The sequence below is a fragment of the Gobio gobio genome (genome assembly GCF_949357685.1).
Source record: "Gobio gobio genome assembly, chromosome: 22".
Lineage (NCBI taxonomy): Eukaryota > Metazoa > Chordata > Actinopteri > Cypriniformes > Gobionidae > Gobio > Gobio gobio.
In genome coordinates, this window is record NC_137118.1 from 10,252,158 (window position 1) to 10,268,956 (window position 16,799).

Below are 16,799 nucleotides of genomic sequence, written 5' to 3' on the forward strand. Positions count from 1 at the left end.
AATTAGCATGCTCGAATCATGACCCCAATTTTGTTGTGTGTTTTAATACCTAATGCTAGAAAAGTCACCAAGTTTCATATCATTGCGATGAAGCAGTGATTTAAAAAATTTCAAAACAGAAAATGTTCCGGTCAGAAATGACCGAGGAGCACCAGAGGGTTAAAGGGAATGGGAGCTGAGACTCTGAATTGTGTACATTACTGGCCCTACGAGTGTGCTTATGTAAATGTGAATTGTCGTCTTCTTGTGCCATGGCTGGAGGTTTGGTTTCAGCACCATGGACAGCGCAGTAAAACGCTTCAAGCTTAAAGACTCGGGAAGGTGTCTGAAAAACAAACAGCATGTATCAATAAGAAAGGACTGCATGGATTTCTGCTGATAATTTGGCTTAATTTTCTGTTTATGCCCTGTGGCAATTTTTACTGACCTTTTGATTTTTCCAAGGGTTCATTTTATTATTACATTCACGATTAAAACCCTTCAGTGAATTAATCATATATTGATCAAATAGCCATTTATATGAGGGATGCACTACTGCACTGTACTGGCTCTCCATCTCTTTTATTCTGATGATTTGTGTGGTCATTCATTCCCAAGAGTTCCTGTACCTGTCAGGATGAACTGCCTGGACACAAATGAAGGATTTCCTCTATGGCAATTGGTTAGAAATGGCAGGGTCAAGATGTATTATTGTTCTTGGCACTGCTTCACAAAACCTTTTTTGCAAAGGTTGTCCAGATCCGTAAGGAAAAGCTAAAAAGGCCACCAGTCTTGTGGGCATGTTGAAGCAGGAGTGTCTGTGTCTCGTACAGCTGTAGCTCTTCTTTTCTGCGCTTAAAGTCTTTGACAGGTGAGCAAGGCATGCATGTATCATTTTATACTGTACTCTGAGGGTTTCATAACCCTGTCTGACCCTGTTCAAGTGCTTTTATAATGAGCCTATAAGAACCTTTGCCTTCAGTTCTGTCTCCACAACTTTCCCCCAGATTCCCCCGTCAGGTTTTCCTTCACATTGTAACTATTCCAAATAGGAAAAGACATTTACCTTCATCTTCCTGTCCCTAACTGCTCCATATCGTCGGGCGGAAACCTTGTTTTAAAATAAAAACGCTACTTTTCTGGAAATGGGAAAAAAAAACTGTGCTATCAAATTGATATGTGACATTCATATCCCATTAAATGAGAGCTCCCATAATCCTGGAAAACTTGGAATTATTAGCCATTTTTTGAAAATCTTTGTCATGAAGATTCCATGTTTTTTCCAATTATGCTCAGATCAAAAAAAAAAAAAAAAGAAGGAAAATCATGAAAATGTGTTTGTCAAAAGGGGTAGGAACCTTGATGCATGATCTTGAATATGGAAAGGTATGAACACAATAGAACAGCAATTTTGATTTCTTTGTACTCCAAATAGACATTCATGTCACGTGCACATTCCCACATCAGACTAGATTGCTGTGTCTCGCTCTGTCACACACACACACACACACACACACACACACACACGCACACACACACCGTTAATCAAACATATTACTCATATACGTTCTCTTGTATCTGTTGTACATATTTTGATATAAGACAGCGAGAACTATGTACACATTACTATATTATATTATCTACTATATCGTTTTATTATTATGCTGTATTGTAGCTCATTAATTATTGTCCTTGCTCAGTGGGCAGCATTTATTTGGCATTATCTTAAATCACATTAATATTCTGCATAGTCATCTCTTGATACGGCTCTAAATGTGCAGAGATGCATTATATTAAAGTAAATAAAGAAAGAAATATGAATATAAACAGGAGATTTTAATATGACATTATTCATTTAAAAATACAAAAAAATAGAGGATTAAATAGCGATTGTATACCATGCATGTTACTCACAGTTTGGTTGTGAACAGAAAAAATGTCTTTCATAGCTCTCACATTGTGTATGATTTCATGGTGCATTCATCTACAGGGCAGCAGTATGACCTTGAATGTGCTTCATCCCAGGTTGAATTATAGTGGCTGCATGGGGATAAAAGTCTAAAGAAAAGAGAGGAAAGCACAGAGAAGAGAGGTTGGGTTCCGGTAGGTCAGGGTAATTGTGTTTATCATTCCGATAGCTTTATCCTGTGAATAAAGCTGAGAATGGGAATCGCTGAAAAGAGAAAAGTCAGTGTCGTTTCAACATGACAGACTGAAACCGTTTTTGCTGAAACATTTTTTGGATCCTTTTTAAAGGCCACGGTGATGAACAGAAGAGAATATTGGGTTAAGATCTCTATAATGTCATGCTGAGAAGTGCCAGGGATGATTTTATGACATTTGCTGGAAAGGATGGATTGTATACGCATTGCTGTTGCTGATATCTGACAAAATCCACGTGAAATGTTTTGCATCGCGTTCAACAGGAATATGATTAATGGGGGCCCTTATGTTTATGGCCCTCACGTTTCTTCCAGAGTCTTAGGGCTGGGAGAGAGAAAGCCACTGAATGTTAAAACGGTCTAAAAAGCTTCAGGCAATGAGGGGAAAATGTGTGCCTGATTAAAGCTGTTCACCACTCATGACTTTGATACAATTATTTATTATTCTTTTATCTCTTTCCCTGCCACTGATCTCATCCTTTATGAGAAAACGCTTCCATGTAATTCATAGTTTTCAATCACTTGACTGTCGCCGAGCCCTGGAGGGCAAAACAGCCTTAGAACTGCAGCACAAGCCTGTCAATGTTCCATCCTAAAAACTAAAATATGTGAACAAGATGCAAGTTTTGCAGTATTTCAATCACTAAAAACAACGATTTTAAAAAGATGTTTACGGGGTTGATGAACTCGATCTACTCCATCTATGTTTTGATCATCGTACTGAATCCGATCCAGTTCTGGCAGGTCGCGTTAGTCGTGCTCGCATCCGCTGACTGTCAGCTGATCACGTCTACCTATACTACGTCTATCACAGCATACATATATAAGCTCCTTCAGTGCTATCAGCAGCTATCGCGTTCTCCAGAGCTCATTTACCCTCCTCCATCCCCAGCTCCCCCTCTCGTCCAGTCAGGATTTGGTATTCTGATTCCCCTTGAATCAGACTGATCAGGGTCTGGAATGACATCATTTAAAACGCTGAACATGAAAAACACTTATAGGGTGAGTTGCACCAATAAGGATTAAATTAAGCAAAGCACCCTGTGTTTAAAATTAAGTGGTGCTAATGAGAACTATGTAGAAAGACTGTTAGAATTAAAGAGCTGATCGGGATGAACCGACGCCAGGCTAAAGAATTCTTATTAGTGCAACCCATCCTTAAAGTGCCTTATTAATGTACTATAACAAGTGATATTAAAAGAATAAATTCAGTTTACACCTTTTTCATGATGCATGCTATATACAGGCGAGTAGATGAGCCAAGAGTATGAACGCAACACGTTTTCTTTATAATGGTTTTCGATGGGAAAAACACTTGACGAGAAACCTTGTGTTGCATTAATATTCTGTGTTAATTTGCTTGCCTGTACAAAGTATGCATCATTAATAAGGTGTATATTGAATTTGGTCTTTTAATATCACTGTCTTACTACATTAAAACTTACTCCAAACCTGGTAAAAATGACTGGCGCGCCTTGTTTTGCCCTCCAGGTGGGTGTAACTATACTGGTGTGATGTCACGTGAAAACTATGGGTTTACACGTTTTTACGGCTTTCTGTGTTCTCACTGTTATAAGGTAGGGGCGCTATTACGCATCTCCTGAACGAGTACAGTATCTCCAGATCAAAACACAGGAAAAGAAGAAGCAGAAACAAACTCTACATATGAAAAATAATGTGATCATCAACAATAAACAGCATATAAATCTAAATGACCTAATGTTACTGAATGAAATGTCGACCCAAGAAGTGCAATAGGACTGTGAAGCTTTGGTGTTGTTGGACTCAATCATCTCCATCTATGTTCTGATCATCGTACTGAATCTGATCCAGATGTAGGTTTTTGACAAAAATCCAGCGTAGCATCAGTTCTGGCTGGTCACGCAAGTCAAGCTCGCATCAGCTGACTGTCAGCTGATCACGTCTACATATAGGAATACGACGTCTATCACAGCATACATTTATAAGCTCCTTCAGTGCTATCAGCAGCTATCGCATTCTCCAGAGCTCATTTACCCTCCTCCATCCCCAGCTCCTCTTGTCTAGTCAGGATTTTGTATTCTGAATGTATCATCAAGAATATACTTTAAATTTTAAATGTCTGTGGAGGAGCTCTGACCTCATATATGGTACCATTTGAAAGCTTAGAATGTCTAATTTCTGGAGACATGCATTACTTTGGCATTTTTTTTACACAAAGTAACTTATTTACACTCAATTACTCTGGGACCATTTCCGCCTGGATTTGGCCTACCCAAATTGAAAAGCTTCCCATACACACATACAGTGGTCTAAATACACAATTTTGGTGTAATTTTACTGGAAACTTTGAAGTTACATAAACCACTGCTAAAAGTGATAAACATGTAAGTATATGTTGTCTGAGCTGTAATACACCCCCCCCCCCCAAAAAAAAGAGGCGCTTTTTGATTTTTTGGCTATAAATACATTTTTGAAAGTGTATAACTCAGGCCCTGTGAATTACATAAAAAAGGTAATATTCCTCCATTCAGATCCACTTGAATAAATATTGCATACAACATGATATAGAAAAAAATCTTTTTTCCAGTATTTTCTGGAATCTAGTAGCCTGGATGCCAGCCGAACTTAGCCCCGCCCACAACATTTTTACTCGGGCAGTTCGGTCTGGACTTGCTCAATAGAGAAGTAATTATGCCCGAACAGAAACTGTTCGGACCAATGAAATTGTCAGGGCGGGCTTTAGACGATGATGGACAGATGATAAACAGTAACGTAATCATCCACGTCATCAAAGGCGCTTGGGTTGAATTTGTTCTAATCCTAAACGGAGAACTTGTTCATATATGCATTCACCTTTACTATTTCTCTCAGAAATGATGATCGTGTTGGTAAGTACTCTGTGTATCCTTAAATTCTTTTTTTACTACACCGGCAAAGTTCGTTTACATTCGTCTTTTTCTTCTAACGTTAGGCTACTTATTCCAGCGTGCGGGCAGACAGGGTTGCCAAGTTTTTACAACAAAACCCGCCCAATTGCTAACGTTCCTCAAAACTAGCCAAAAACAAGCCCAAAAGCTTTCCAGGGGGGTTCTCCGGGGAAAAAAAAGGCATTTGGGGGGTAAAATATGTGTTATTTTGGAAGGACTGCCTGCTAAAATTCGTATTCCTGGGTCTGTATATCACATAATTGGGGTCGCTTCAACCCATGGACTTGGCAACACAGTGCAAGTTGAGTTCTGTTGACATTTGACAACTAACGTTATGCGTCGCTCGGTCGCTACGTTGCTCTGATTGGTTGTAGGTCTATCCAATTGAGGTCTTTCCTGGTTCGGTTGAAACACGCCCCATAATCACAGCCCAACGGAGCAGTATCAGACTCATTTTCTGACTAGAATTGAGTATGACGACGTCAGGCTAGGAATCTAGTGGAAACAGTGGAAACAGTGCTAGAGTACACAGGGCATGAGTTATACACTTGCAAAAAATAATTTATAACCAAAAAATCTAAAAGCGCCTCTTGTTTTGCGGTGGGGGGATGTTTATCACTTTTAGCAGTGGTTTATGTAACTTCAAAGGGTTTCCTGTAAAATTACACTAAAATTGTGTATTTAGACCACTCTATATGGGAAGCTTTTCAATTTGGATAGGCCAAATCCAAGCGGAAATCCCCCAAAATGGTCCCAGAGCATAAGAGGTTAATATCGACATTAATGATATCTGCAATACATTATGTTGGTTCTGTTCTGTTTACCCTTAGGGGGGTTATCGCTGCTCTCCCTGCTCTTGTCCATGCGAGGCTGCATGGATGCGCAGGGAGTTCTTGCAGAACAGAACAATACCGCCAATCCAAACTGTATGCTAATAGTTAATCAATCATCTTTGACGATAGTGGTCCTGACAGAAAAACTGCCTTTTCTCAGCTTTTTGCTAAAAATGTTGCTTTTTTATGAAATTTACCCACATTCAAGTGTTGATAAAAGAAGAAGCATGAGGCTAGAATAAAATTGTTTGGGTTTTTTTTATTTAAAAGCAGAGGGCCTGCTCTTTCTTTTTATATATTGCATGTTCAGATATTCATACAACAAAATATTCTATGGGCCATTAAATGATTTGTTAAAATGACCAAAAGCGTTGGCGGTGGCTGGCAACTTAAAAAAAAAAAAAAAAAAATTCAAAGGTGAATCTCATGAAATTTGGCAAGAATATGTCCAAGTCACATTTCACTCCAAAAAGAAAATAATAATAAAACTAAATCAAGAAAAATAAATCTTATTGTGCATAAAGAAAAATGGTCTTAGTTTTAGGACCATACAGTTTTTTTATTATTACTAGATTATTATAATTAAGCACATATTCCCTAAAATTATCTTTACCGTAATACAAATGCAAATCTTATTCTCACTACAGAATTGTATTTTAAAGTACTCTTGTATGCTGCTTTTATATACAAGTAAATGTTATTAGTATTAAATATTGATTTCAATTATATAAATAAATAATTGTGTTAATAATAAATAATATATAATGTCTGATGCATTATGGTAATTTATTAAGGACAAAAACTTTCTTTTTTTTTAAATGAAAATCATGGTGCACAAAATTTTTATTGATTCTAAAATAGACTTCATTATTTTATGCAAAATATTAATTTTCGGGTAAAATGTGACTTAGCATGAGATTCTATTTTCCACTTTCATTATTCTACCTGGGAAATCACTTTCTGAAATTATACCTCAATTTACAAGAATGCATCTGAAGCATATTTGTCTGTATGCAGATATTCATCAACCTATAATATGCTATAAAGGGCTATCTGGACTCTATGCTAATGAGATGACTCAGTCAGCTGTATTATACAGTAATCTGTAAATGATGACTGTTTAACATGAGAAGTGAGTAAATGGATCGGTCGACATAACAGAAGTTTAAACGCAGCAGACCATGCGTGAGATTAATCTGAGAGGGCAGAGGCTGAAGAGAGCGCATTGTTTTAGAGAGCGATGTGTTTTCTGCTGTCACACTGTAATCAAAGGCTTCACACTCCCTGGAGATGCTGCTTTTGAAGTTGATGTGATTCAGGCTTTGTCTTTCCTTTTCGCTCTGTAGCTTTGTCATTCTTGATTCTTGTTTCCTCTCTCATTTTCTCTCTGGTTCTCATCTTGTTGTTCACATGAGTTTACCCCTGTATTCAATTTAAGTGCCATAACACAAGCTTAGAGGGGCAAAGAAAGCATAGATAGTAACATGTATACTGCGAAATAGTGCTTTTTGATGCACAAAGTCAACATACATCTATTTGCTGAAACATAAACGCATGAAATGATTCTCATGTACTGCTGACGAAAAATAAAATGTGTAATGTTTGCCATGACAACAGATAATGTGGCATAAAAACCAAAAAGCGGAGTGTCGATGTACTAGTCTAAATGTTTGGGTTTTGTCTTTGAAAGTTTCTTTTGCTCACCAAAGCTGCATGTATTTGATCAGAAATACAGTAAAAATTAAGTAAAATTGTGAAATATTTTTACAATTTAAAATAACTGTTTTCTATTTGAATATATTTTCAAATATAATTTATTCTTGTGAGGGCAAAGCTGAATTTCAGAGTCGCATGATCCTTCAGAAATCATTCTGATCTGCTGATTTGCTGCTCAAGAAACAATCCTTATTATTATTATTTGAAAAATATTTGTGCTGCTTAATTAAACTATGACTTTTTCTTCCAGGATTCTTTGGTGAATAGAAAGTTCAAAATAAGCATTTATTTGAAATCACATTTTTTTGTAACAGTATAAATGTCTTTACTGTTACTTTTGATCAATTGAATGCACCCTTGCTGAATAATAATAAAACAAATCTTAGTGACCTCAAATTAATCTTCAAGATGATTATCATATTAGTTTAGTCATATAATTCTACATTAAATATTCATAATAATTAGCTCTGTCAATCAATTAAAAAACAAAACAAATGAATGGCAAATTTTTCTGTAATTAATCACGATTAATTGCGATTAAAAACATTTAATGTTTTTAATATTTTAATAATCTCAGTTAGGCTACTCTCCAAATGAATGTAGAAACAACTTTATATATATATATATTTATATATATATTTAAATATTTGCTGTAATGGCATTTTTTTATGAATGAAGGCCAATATTACTGATACTGCTACTGATGTCTCTATTAATTTTTTTAAACATTAATGACAGACATTCAGCATTTTAGTATAATTGAAAGCTATATCAATTTCAACATTTATTAGGCTTTAAAAAACAACTTTTCATTTAAAGGGATAGTTCCCCCAAAAATGAAAATTAGCCCATGATTTCAAATAAACCATTATAACCCATTATAATGAATGTCATATTTACCTGTGGCCTTCCTACCTGTTTAACAGGTATAGAAAATACACCGAAATTGAATAAAGTTATCAAACACCTTTCGTAACCACATAAATAATAAATTAAATATAGATTCATTCTTAATAAAGCTACACTTTTCTCTGTTAGCTTTGTTCTTTGATTAACATTAATGACAGACCTTACAGCAACTGGTTTATTAGGCTGCTGTCACTTTAAGATCTGCCGCTGCCGAACATGACGCGGACCTGACGCGCGGTCATGCGCATCTTATTTTCTAACAACTCTTTTAGGTTATTTAAGATGTTATTTAACTGATTTAAGACTGCTCTTATCAGAACACTCAAAACATTTTTACATTTTGGCATAATTCTGCGTGTTATTGTTCGTTCAAGCACGAAAGAGAGCTCGATTCTGGCACGCGTCTTTCAGTGCGTTGTGTGTGTTTGGTTGGTTTAAAAGCATTTCCATGAATAAGAGCGTGATCATATAAGGTAACGCTAGCCAAAGGATGATAGAGAAACGGATGCTGCGTTAACTGGGTTAAACTGAAAAAAATAATTGCGTTAACGCAATCAATTTCGACAGGACTAATAATAATATATATATTTATACTACGGGGCCGTTGAATGCTTGAATCTGATTGGCTGATGAACGTTCTGAGGTGTGCAATTCCAGGCAGCTCTCTTGACCGCATTACAGTTCCATAACACTTTGCATAGTTACTACTGTTCGCAACTGTAATAACGGAAATTACAGGCCTAAAAAAACCAACATGACAGACGATTTTCCTAAAGTAAATTTTAATATTTAACAGATAGTAATAACAGCGCTGTTTAGAGACGCACAGAGGTAGCCTAATTCACACAAGCTCTCTCTCTCTCTCTCTCTCTCTCTCTCTCTCTCTCTCTCTCTCTCTCTCTCTCTCTCTTTCTCTCTCTCTTTCTCTCTCTCTCTGTGTCTCTGTCGCTCTCTTTCAAATAACTTCATTTATAACTGCATTAGAATGCTATCAACGGCTTAAGCCTCCATTACCAGCTTTAAAATGACGTTTCGGAACTAGCAAAAGAGCCGTTGGATTAGACGCGGAAGAAATAGTCCTACTCACAATAGCGATTTAAGTACAAAAACCCGGACGAATCCCTTTAAATATATCATCGGATCGATGTCTTGAGGTGTGGTAACCATAGTATTAGCGGAATAATTGACTCCGGGCCGTTGAATTATTAGAAAAATAATGCACTCCCGAGGTGTAACGGCCACTCCACTAATAATTCAACGGCCCGTCGTCAATTATTCCTTACATATATAAATCAATTGTTTAATTCATGTGAAAGCTAATTTTTACCTGGTCACAGTGAATTTGTTAAACTAAAAATCATTACTTTTATTTGTTTGTAAAATCATAATTGTATTTCTTTTATTGATATGATTCCAGACAGCAACATAGTGTCGGCCCAGATCCGGGTCACATCTGGTGGATTCCACGCGTGCCAGATGTGGGCTGACACTATTTGCTGTCTGGGATAAAATCATTTTTGATCGGGCCATAGTATAATATTGTGCAAGATTACTAACAAGCCCTCTTTCTCTTGCTCTCTTTCACACAGGTAACGTGTTTGTTGTCAGCCTGGCCTTCGCCGACCTGGTGGTGGCTTTCTATCCCTACCCGCTGGTGTTGTACGCGATCTTCCACGACGGCTGGTCTCTGGGGGAAACCCAGTGTAAGGTCAGCGGCTTCCTGATGGGCTTGAGCGTGATCGGCTCGGTTTTCAACATCACCGGCATCGCCATCAACCGTTACTGCTACATCTGTCACAGTTTTACCTACGGTCGTCTCTACAGCTTCCGTAACACGCTGCTGTTGGTGGCCCTGATCTGGGTGCTCACCGTGCTGGCCATTCTTCCCAACTTCTTTGTGGGCTCGCTGAGTTACGACCCCCGCGTTTACTCCTGCACCTTCACGCAGACTGCCAGCAGCTCCTACACTGTGGTCGTGGTGGTGGTTCACTTCCTGGTGCCCATCGGCGTGGTGACCTTCTGCTACCTGAGGATTTGGGTTCTGGTGATACAGGTGAGGCGGAAGGTCAAGAGCGAGGAGCGCTCCAGGGTGAGGCCCAGCGACCTGCGCAACTTCGTCACCATGTTCGTGGTGTTCGTTTTGTTCGCCATCTGCTGGGCTCCGCTCAATCTCATCGGACTGGTGGTGGCCATCGACCCGGAGGTCATGGCTCCGCGTGTTCCAGAGTGGCTCTTCGTGGTCAGCTACTTTATGGCCTATTTCAACAGTTGCCTCAATGCCATCATTTATGGACTCCTCAACCGGAACTTCCGAAAGGAGTACGTGCGGATCATGACATCGGTGTGGATTCCTCGGCGGTTTGTGACTGAGACCTCCAGGGCCGCCACAGATGGGATAAGGAGCAAACCCTCGCCGGTCATCAATAACAACGAGTGACTTTTGTTTTCAGCCAATCACTGTTTAAAGGGAAACGTAATGGATGCATGAAACTGTGAACACTTGACTTTTTTAATGCTACTAAACCATTATACACAACTCAGGGTGTATGTTTTATTTTTGATGTTGTGATCCATTCCAAGACACTATTATGATTAAGATATATTTAACTCGCAATTTATATCGAAAATGAAATGAAGTACCTTTTAAATCCATGTATGTATATGGACTGTTTATGATCCACGACTATTTATTGAAGACATTTTGTACAATTTTGTGGGTCTGTTGTATATATACGTCATATAAATCAGTATGCTTCACATCTTTATCAATTTAGAAATTCTGCCTTACACTTGAACTTTCACGTGAAATATGAAAAGAAATGCATTTAAGGTGCCAAATATGAATACATTGACAGCAAGTATCTATCGGATATACCAAATCAGTTTGTCATATCGAACCAAATGAGATTCCGAGAGCATACTAATTCAAATGTAACATCAACAGCTCTTTAATGAGCGAAGAGCTTCCAGCACAGCAAGATAAAGCACAAACTTCAATGAAAAAGCACTTCATGCGGATTCCGCAAAAAGAAATGGAGCTTTTTCAAAGTGAACGGTGACAGTGCGCGGTCAGTCAGTCTTCAGTTTCAATTTGTGTTCACCTCTTATCTTTCAAACATTAAATGTCATTCATGACTTTGGGGTTATTACTTTGCCAGGACACGTGCATGATTTTCTTCAAATGATCTGTGAGCAAAACGCAACAGGAATTTCGATTAAGATAAAGGTTACTGGCAAAAGAGGAAAAGCATTAACGAGACCTGGTTCGTGGAATGTATTATTGTTATCTGTGCTTGTTTTTACTTGATTTGACAATGTGCGTTTTAATCCTCCTGACATTACGAGACGTTCCACGCAGTGGGGTTGTACTGCGTGAGAACATGCTTCACTATTGACCTCAATAAAAGAAAGGAACCAAACTGATGAAAGCCAAGTCTATTGGTGATTGCGCAACCTCTCTCTGGTATGAATGGGCTGTGAAGGGATTATATGGAGAGATTGGGATGAGCTTGCTCCTTATGGCCACATCTGCGCAGGGAATTATGGGGGGTGTGTGGCTGGCGTCCCAGCAGATGGGGGACTGAGGTGGTTGATAACATAAACACTTGGCCAAGTTGAGAGCGATCTTGTCATCAATTTGCTGAATACATTATCCAGAGGGGTTTCAGGGAGGGAGTCGGGTTGAAAACCGTAGCTGAGATAAGCCTTTGGTATAAAAGCAAATGTCATAGACTATTTCAGGGCATTTTGCAAGCTACTCGTAATAGTCAAGCTACTCGTTTGAAAAAGAACATGCAAGTTACCTATACTCATAGAAAAAAAAGGTTCAGTGGGTTCTATACGGGTCCTTGACTCAAATTTAAGGAACGCTTTATGCTAAAAATCTTAAATGATTGCATAATATTTTGATGTTTACCTGGTGATTTCATTATTTTTTCAGTGATAAAATTACTTTTAATGTGATCAAAACAATTAATTAAAACGAGTGCTGTCAAAATTTGCATGTTAAAGCATTTTTATTTTTTCCGTTTAATACACTGAAAATATTTAAAGCAAATAGCGCAGCATCCATTTTTCTGTCATCCTAGCGTTACTTTATAAGCATTTTTATTTTTATTTTTATTAAATATTTAAAGCAAATAGCGCAGCATCCATTTTTCTGTCATCCTAGCGTTACTTTATAGGGTAGAGTGGGGGTAAACGCCCCCCCCCCCCCCCCTTTAATAAAAAATGCCCCCTTGGTACACATTTCATTTTTGTTAAAAATCAAATAATATGAAAACTCTGGATATTTTTCATACTTGGTTTATAATTTATGTTAGTGTCACTGAAGACTAGGATAACTATTCTAGACACATTTACCTTTTGTTTAATGTGGGTGAATTTTTTTTAGTAAAATGCCCCCACTCTGCCAGCAAAATCAGAGTACAAGCATGTTTTAGCTTAAAATGAAAAAGACAAGCCAAAATAGCAGTAGATAAATATGAATATTATTAATGAACCATTTAGAAAATCAACCTTTTTGAAAAATATTGTTAGCTGATGCTAACTGGCTGGCTAACTAGCTAGCGAATGCTAATGTGAGGTAATTTTTAAATATAAAGTCCAAATTTTTTTTATTCAACAACCTAGTTAGATTACATTTGATGGAAAAACAATGTGATGTTCAGAACATGGTAACTACAGTAATTATAATAGTGGGAAGTGATGCCCCCTTGGGGCGTTTTACCCAAGGGGGTAATCCAGCACCCGGAAAGCGTACCTTCCATAGGGGCAGCCATTGCTAACCAAGCCATCACCTGTTGTTAGCATCCCATTGACTCCCATTCATTTTGGCGTCACTTTGACAGCGAATAACTTTACATCCGAGGCGTTTAAAGACTCCATTTGTCCATTGTTTATTTCTAAAGAAACACGACTTGTATAAAAGTATAAATGTATAAAAGGCTCCATTACCTTGTATCTTACACTATCGCCCCGTAGAAGCCGTTTTTAAAATAAAATAGGCTAACGATTGCATCATAACCATGCGACATGGTATAGACAGGAGGAGAAGCTTGCAGGCAATCTTTTACTGTCTATGAGGCAATTTATTAAAATAAATAAATACTATGCAAAATGACAAAACAGTTGCTCCTGCTCACGCTCTCCGTTTCTGCTAGATTCAGTGATTTAGATTTCACTTTGCACAACTACTAGAAGACTTACACCTGTCAGACTAGTTGCTCACGTCACATCTACGTCGTCAAGCTCAGTCCGAGGCTGCGCAGTACGCTCAGCCATCAAGAAGTCTATTTGACTTCATTTTTCACCATTACTTCTATTTGACTTCACTTTTCACCGTGGAAGTCTATGGGGTCGCTGTGTCCATTTCTTTTACTGCCAATGATTTTACTCCACAGACTAGGTTTGAAAAAAGTATTATGTCATTTTGAAAATATAATTATATTTTCCTTAAATAACAGGTTACTCATTAACTACAGGCCTTGCTCTTCTCATATTATATAAAACTGTGATGTTCTGCAAAACAACAAGCTTTAAAACACTTTTTTTTACACCATGGGGGCGTTTTCCCCCACTCTACCCTATGATCACGCTCTTATGAAAATGCTTTTAAACCAATTAAGTGCGACAAGACAAAAGAGAACGCGCTACCTGAGAATGTCCTGACACACACACACACCACGCACTTCTTTCTAGACGCGTGCCAGAATCGAGCTCTCTTTTGCGCTTGAACGAACAATAACACATAATTATGCTAAAATGGTCATTTTGTCGAGTATTCTCATAAGAGCAGTCTTAAATGAGTTAGATAACGTCTTTAATGAACTAAGAGTTGTGAGAAAATGAGATGCGCGTGACAGCGCGTCAGATCCGCCGGAAGATCTTAAAGGGACAGCAGCCTAATAAACCATCATTAATGTTAATCAAAGAACAAAGGGAACAGAGAAAAGTGTAGCTTTAACAAAATTAACATATATATAATTTATTATTTATGCAGTTAAGAAAGGTGTTTGGTAACTTTATTCAATGTCTGTGTATGTCTAACAGGTAGGAAGGCCGCAGATAAATATGATTTTTTTTTGTGTGTGAAGATTGTTTAAGTTCACTTAAATTAAAAGTTATTTTGTAAAGCCTAATAAATGTTGAAATTGATATAGCGTTAAATTATACTGTAATGTTGAATGTCATAGAGACATCAGTAGCAGTATCAGTATCAGGGATACTTGCCTTCATTCATAAAAAAAAACGCCATTACAACAAATCTTTAAATTATACAGTTGTTTCCACATGAATTTGGAGAGTGAAACTCCAATGTTTTTAATTGCGATTATTACAGAAAAGAATGTGTGATTAATTAGTTACATTTTTTTAATCGATTGACTCTGACTTGGCCTCTAAACTGAATGAACCCCTTACTTTAGCCGAAATCAAGACTTCATTGAGCCTGCTGCAGAATGGAAAGTGCCCAGGCCCAGATGGATTCCCCGCAGAATTTTATAAGACGTTCTCAGATAAACTGTCCCCTCTTTTATTGAACATGTTCATATAAATCCGGTATCTTTCCCCAGACCTTACGCCAGGCCATTATTTCCCTAATTCTGAAAAAAGACAAAGACCCTCTTCAGTGTACCAATTATCGTCCAATCTCTTTACTGTATAGATATTAACACGTCGTTTGGAACCACTCTTACCAACTATTATCTCACTAGACCAGACTGGTTTTATTAAAAAAGGCATTTTTCCATTACATCACACGTCTCTTGAATATCCTTTACTCCCCATAAAAAGATCCCAGAGTTAGTCATTTCTATGGATGCTGAAAAGGTGTTCGACAGAGTCGAGTGGGATTTTCTGTTTTATACTTTAAAGAGATTTGGAATTGGTGATCAATTTCTATCTTGGATTAAGCTTCTGTACACTTCTCCCCTAGCTTGTGTGCGCACAAATAATCATTATTCAAATAATTTTCCTCTTGGCAGAGGCCAAGAGGGCAAGGTTGCCCGCTCTCCCCGCTGCTGTTCGCTTTGGCTATTGAACCATTAGCCATTGCTCTCAGATGTAGTCCGATGTCAGGCGTTGCAGGGGGGGAGTGGAGCTCAAAGTGTCCCTATATGCCGACAACCTTTTGTAAGCCACCAGGGAATACTGTTTCCATGAAAGGGTGTACATGGTCTGGAACAATGCTTAGGTAGGTGGTGCATGTGAAAGGGACATCGACAAGGATGGCAGGACCCAAGGTTTCCCAGCAGAACATTGGCCAAAGCATCACACTGCCTCCGCCGGCTTGCCTTCTTCCCATAGTGCATCCTGGTGCCATGTGTTCCCCAGGTAAGCGATGCACACACACCCGGCCATCCACGAGATGTAAAATAAATTGTGATTCATCAGACCAGGCCACCTTCTTCCACTGCTCCGTGGTCCAGTTCTGATGCTCAAGTGCCCACTGTTGGCTCTTTCGGTGGGGGTCAGCATGAGCATCCTGACTATTCTGCGGCTATGCAGCCCCATACACAACAAACTGTGATGTACTGTGTATTCTGACACCTTTCTATCAGAACCAGCATTAACTTCTTGAACAATTTGAGCTACAGTAGCTCGTCTGTTTGATCGGACCACACGGACCAGCCTTCGCTCCTCACGTGCATCAATGAGCCTTGACCCTGTCGACGGTTCGCCACTGTTCCTTCCTTGGAACATCTTTGATAGATACTGACCACTGCAGACTGGGAACACCCCACAAGAGCTGCAGTTTTGGAGATGCTCTGACCCAGTCGTCTAGCCCTCACAATTTGGCCCTTGTCAAACTCGTTCAAATCCTTACGCTTGCCCATTTTTTCTGCTTCTAATGCACCAACTTTGAGGACAAAATGTTCACTTACTGCCTAATATATCCCACCCACTAACAGGTGCCGTGATGAAGAAATAATCTTCATCACAGCACCTGTTAGTGGGTGGGATATATTAAATAAATGTTATTCCCTTCACCTGTCAGTGGTCATAATTTTATGCCTGATCAGTGTATAATCAGATCATGATCAACAGATCATACAAATATAGCAGATCTTTGGACAGATAAAAGGGATTTGGTGTGTTAAATCCAATACAAAGAGCTATTCTGCGCACACGCACACACACAATAATGAAAGTAAATATTGTAACAAGTAATTTTTAACTTCAAATTAAAGTGTAAAGCACACTGTGCAGTGAGAGAACTAAATGGTTCTCTCAGCAGATGAAACTTCCCTGTGGGAAAATGATCATACTACAAGTCCATCTAATTTACCTTT

The 16,799-nt window shown here is 38.4% G+C and overlaps 1 protein-coding gene across 1 annotated transcript in view; it reads left to right on the top strand.

The window, feature by feature from the left end:
* Window positions 1-11,930, top strand: part of mtnr1bb (melatonin receptor 1Bb) — a 47,269-nt gene extending 35,339 nt beyond the window's left edge. Inside the window, exon 3 of the mRNA XM_079804658.1 lies at window positions 10,098-11,930. Within this exon, the coding sequence (XP_079660784.1) occupies window positions 10,098-10,945 (848 nt within the window). The 3' untranslated portion in view covers window positions 10,946-11,930. The remainder of the gene's footprint in view (window positions 1-10,097) is intronic.
* Window positions 11,931-16,799: the final 4,869 nt, after the last annotated feature.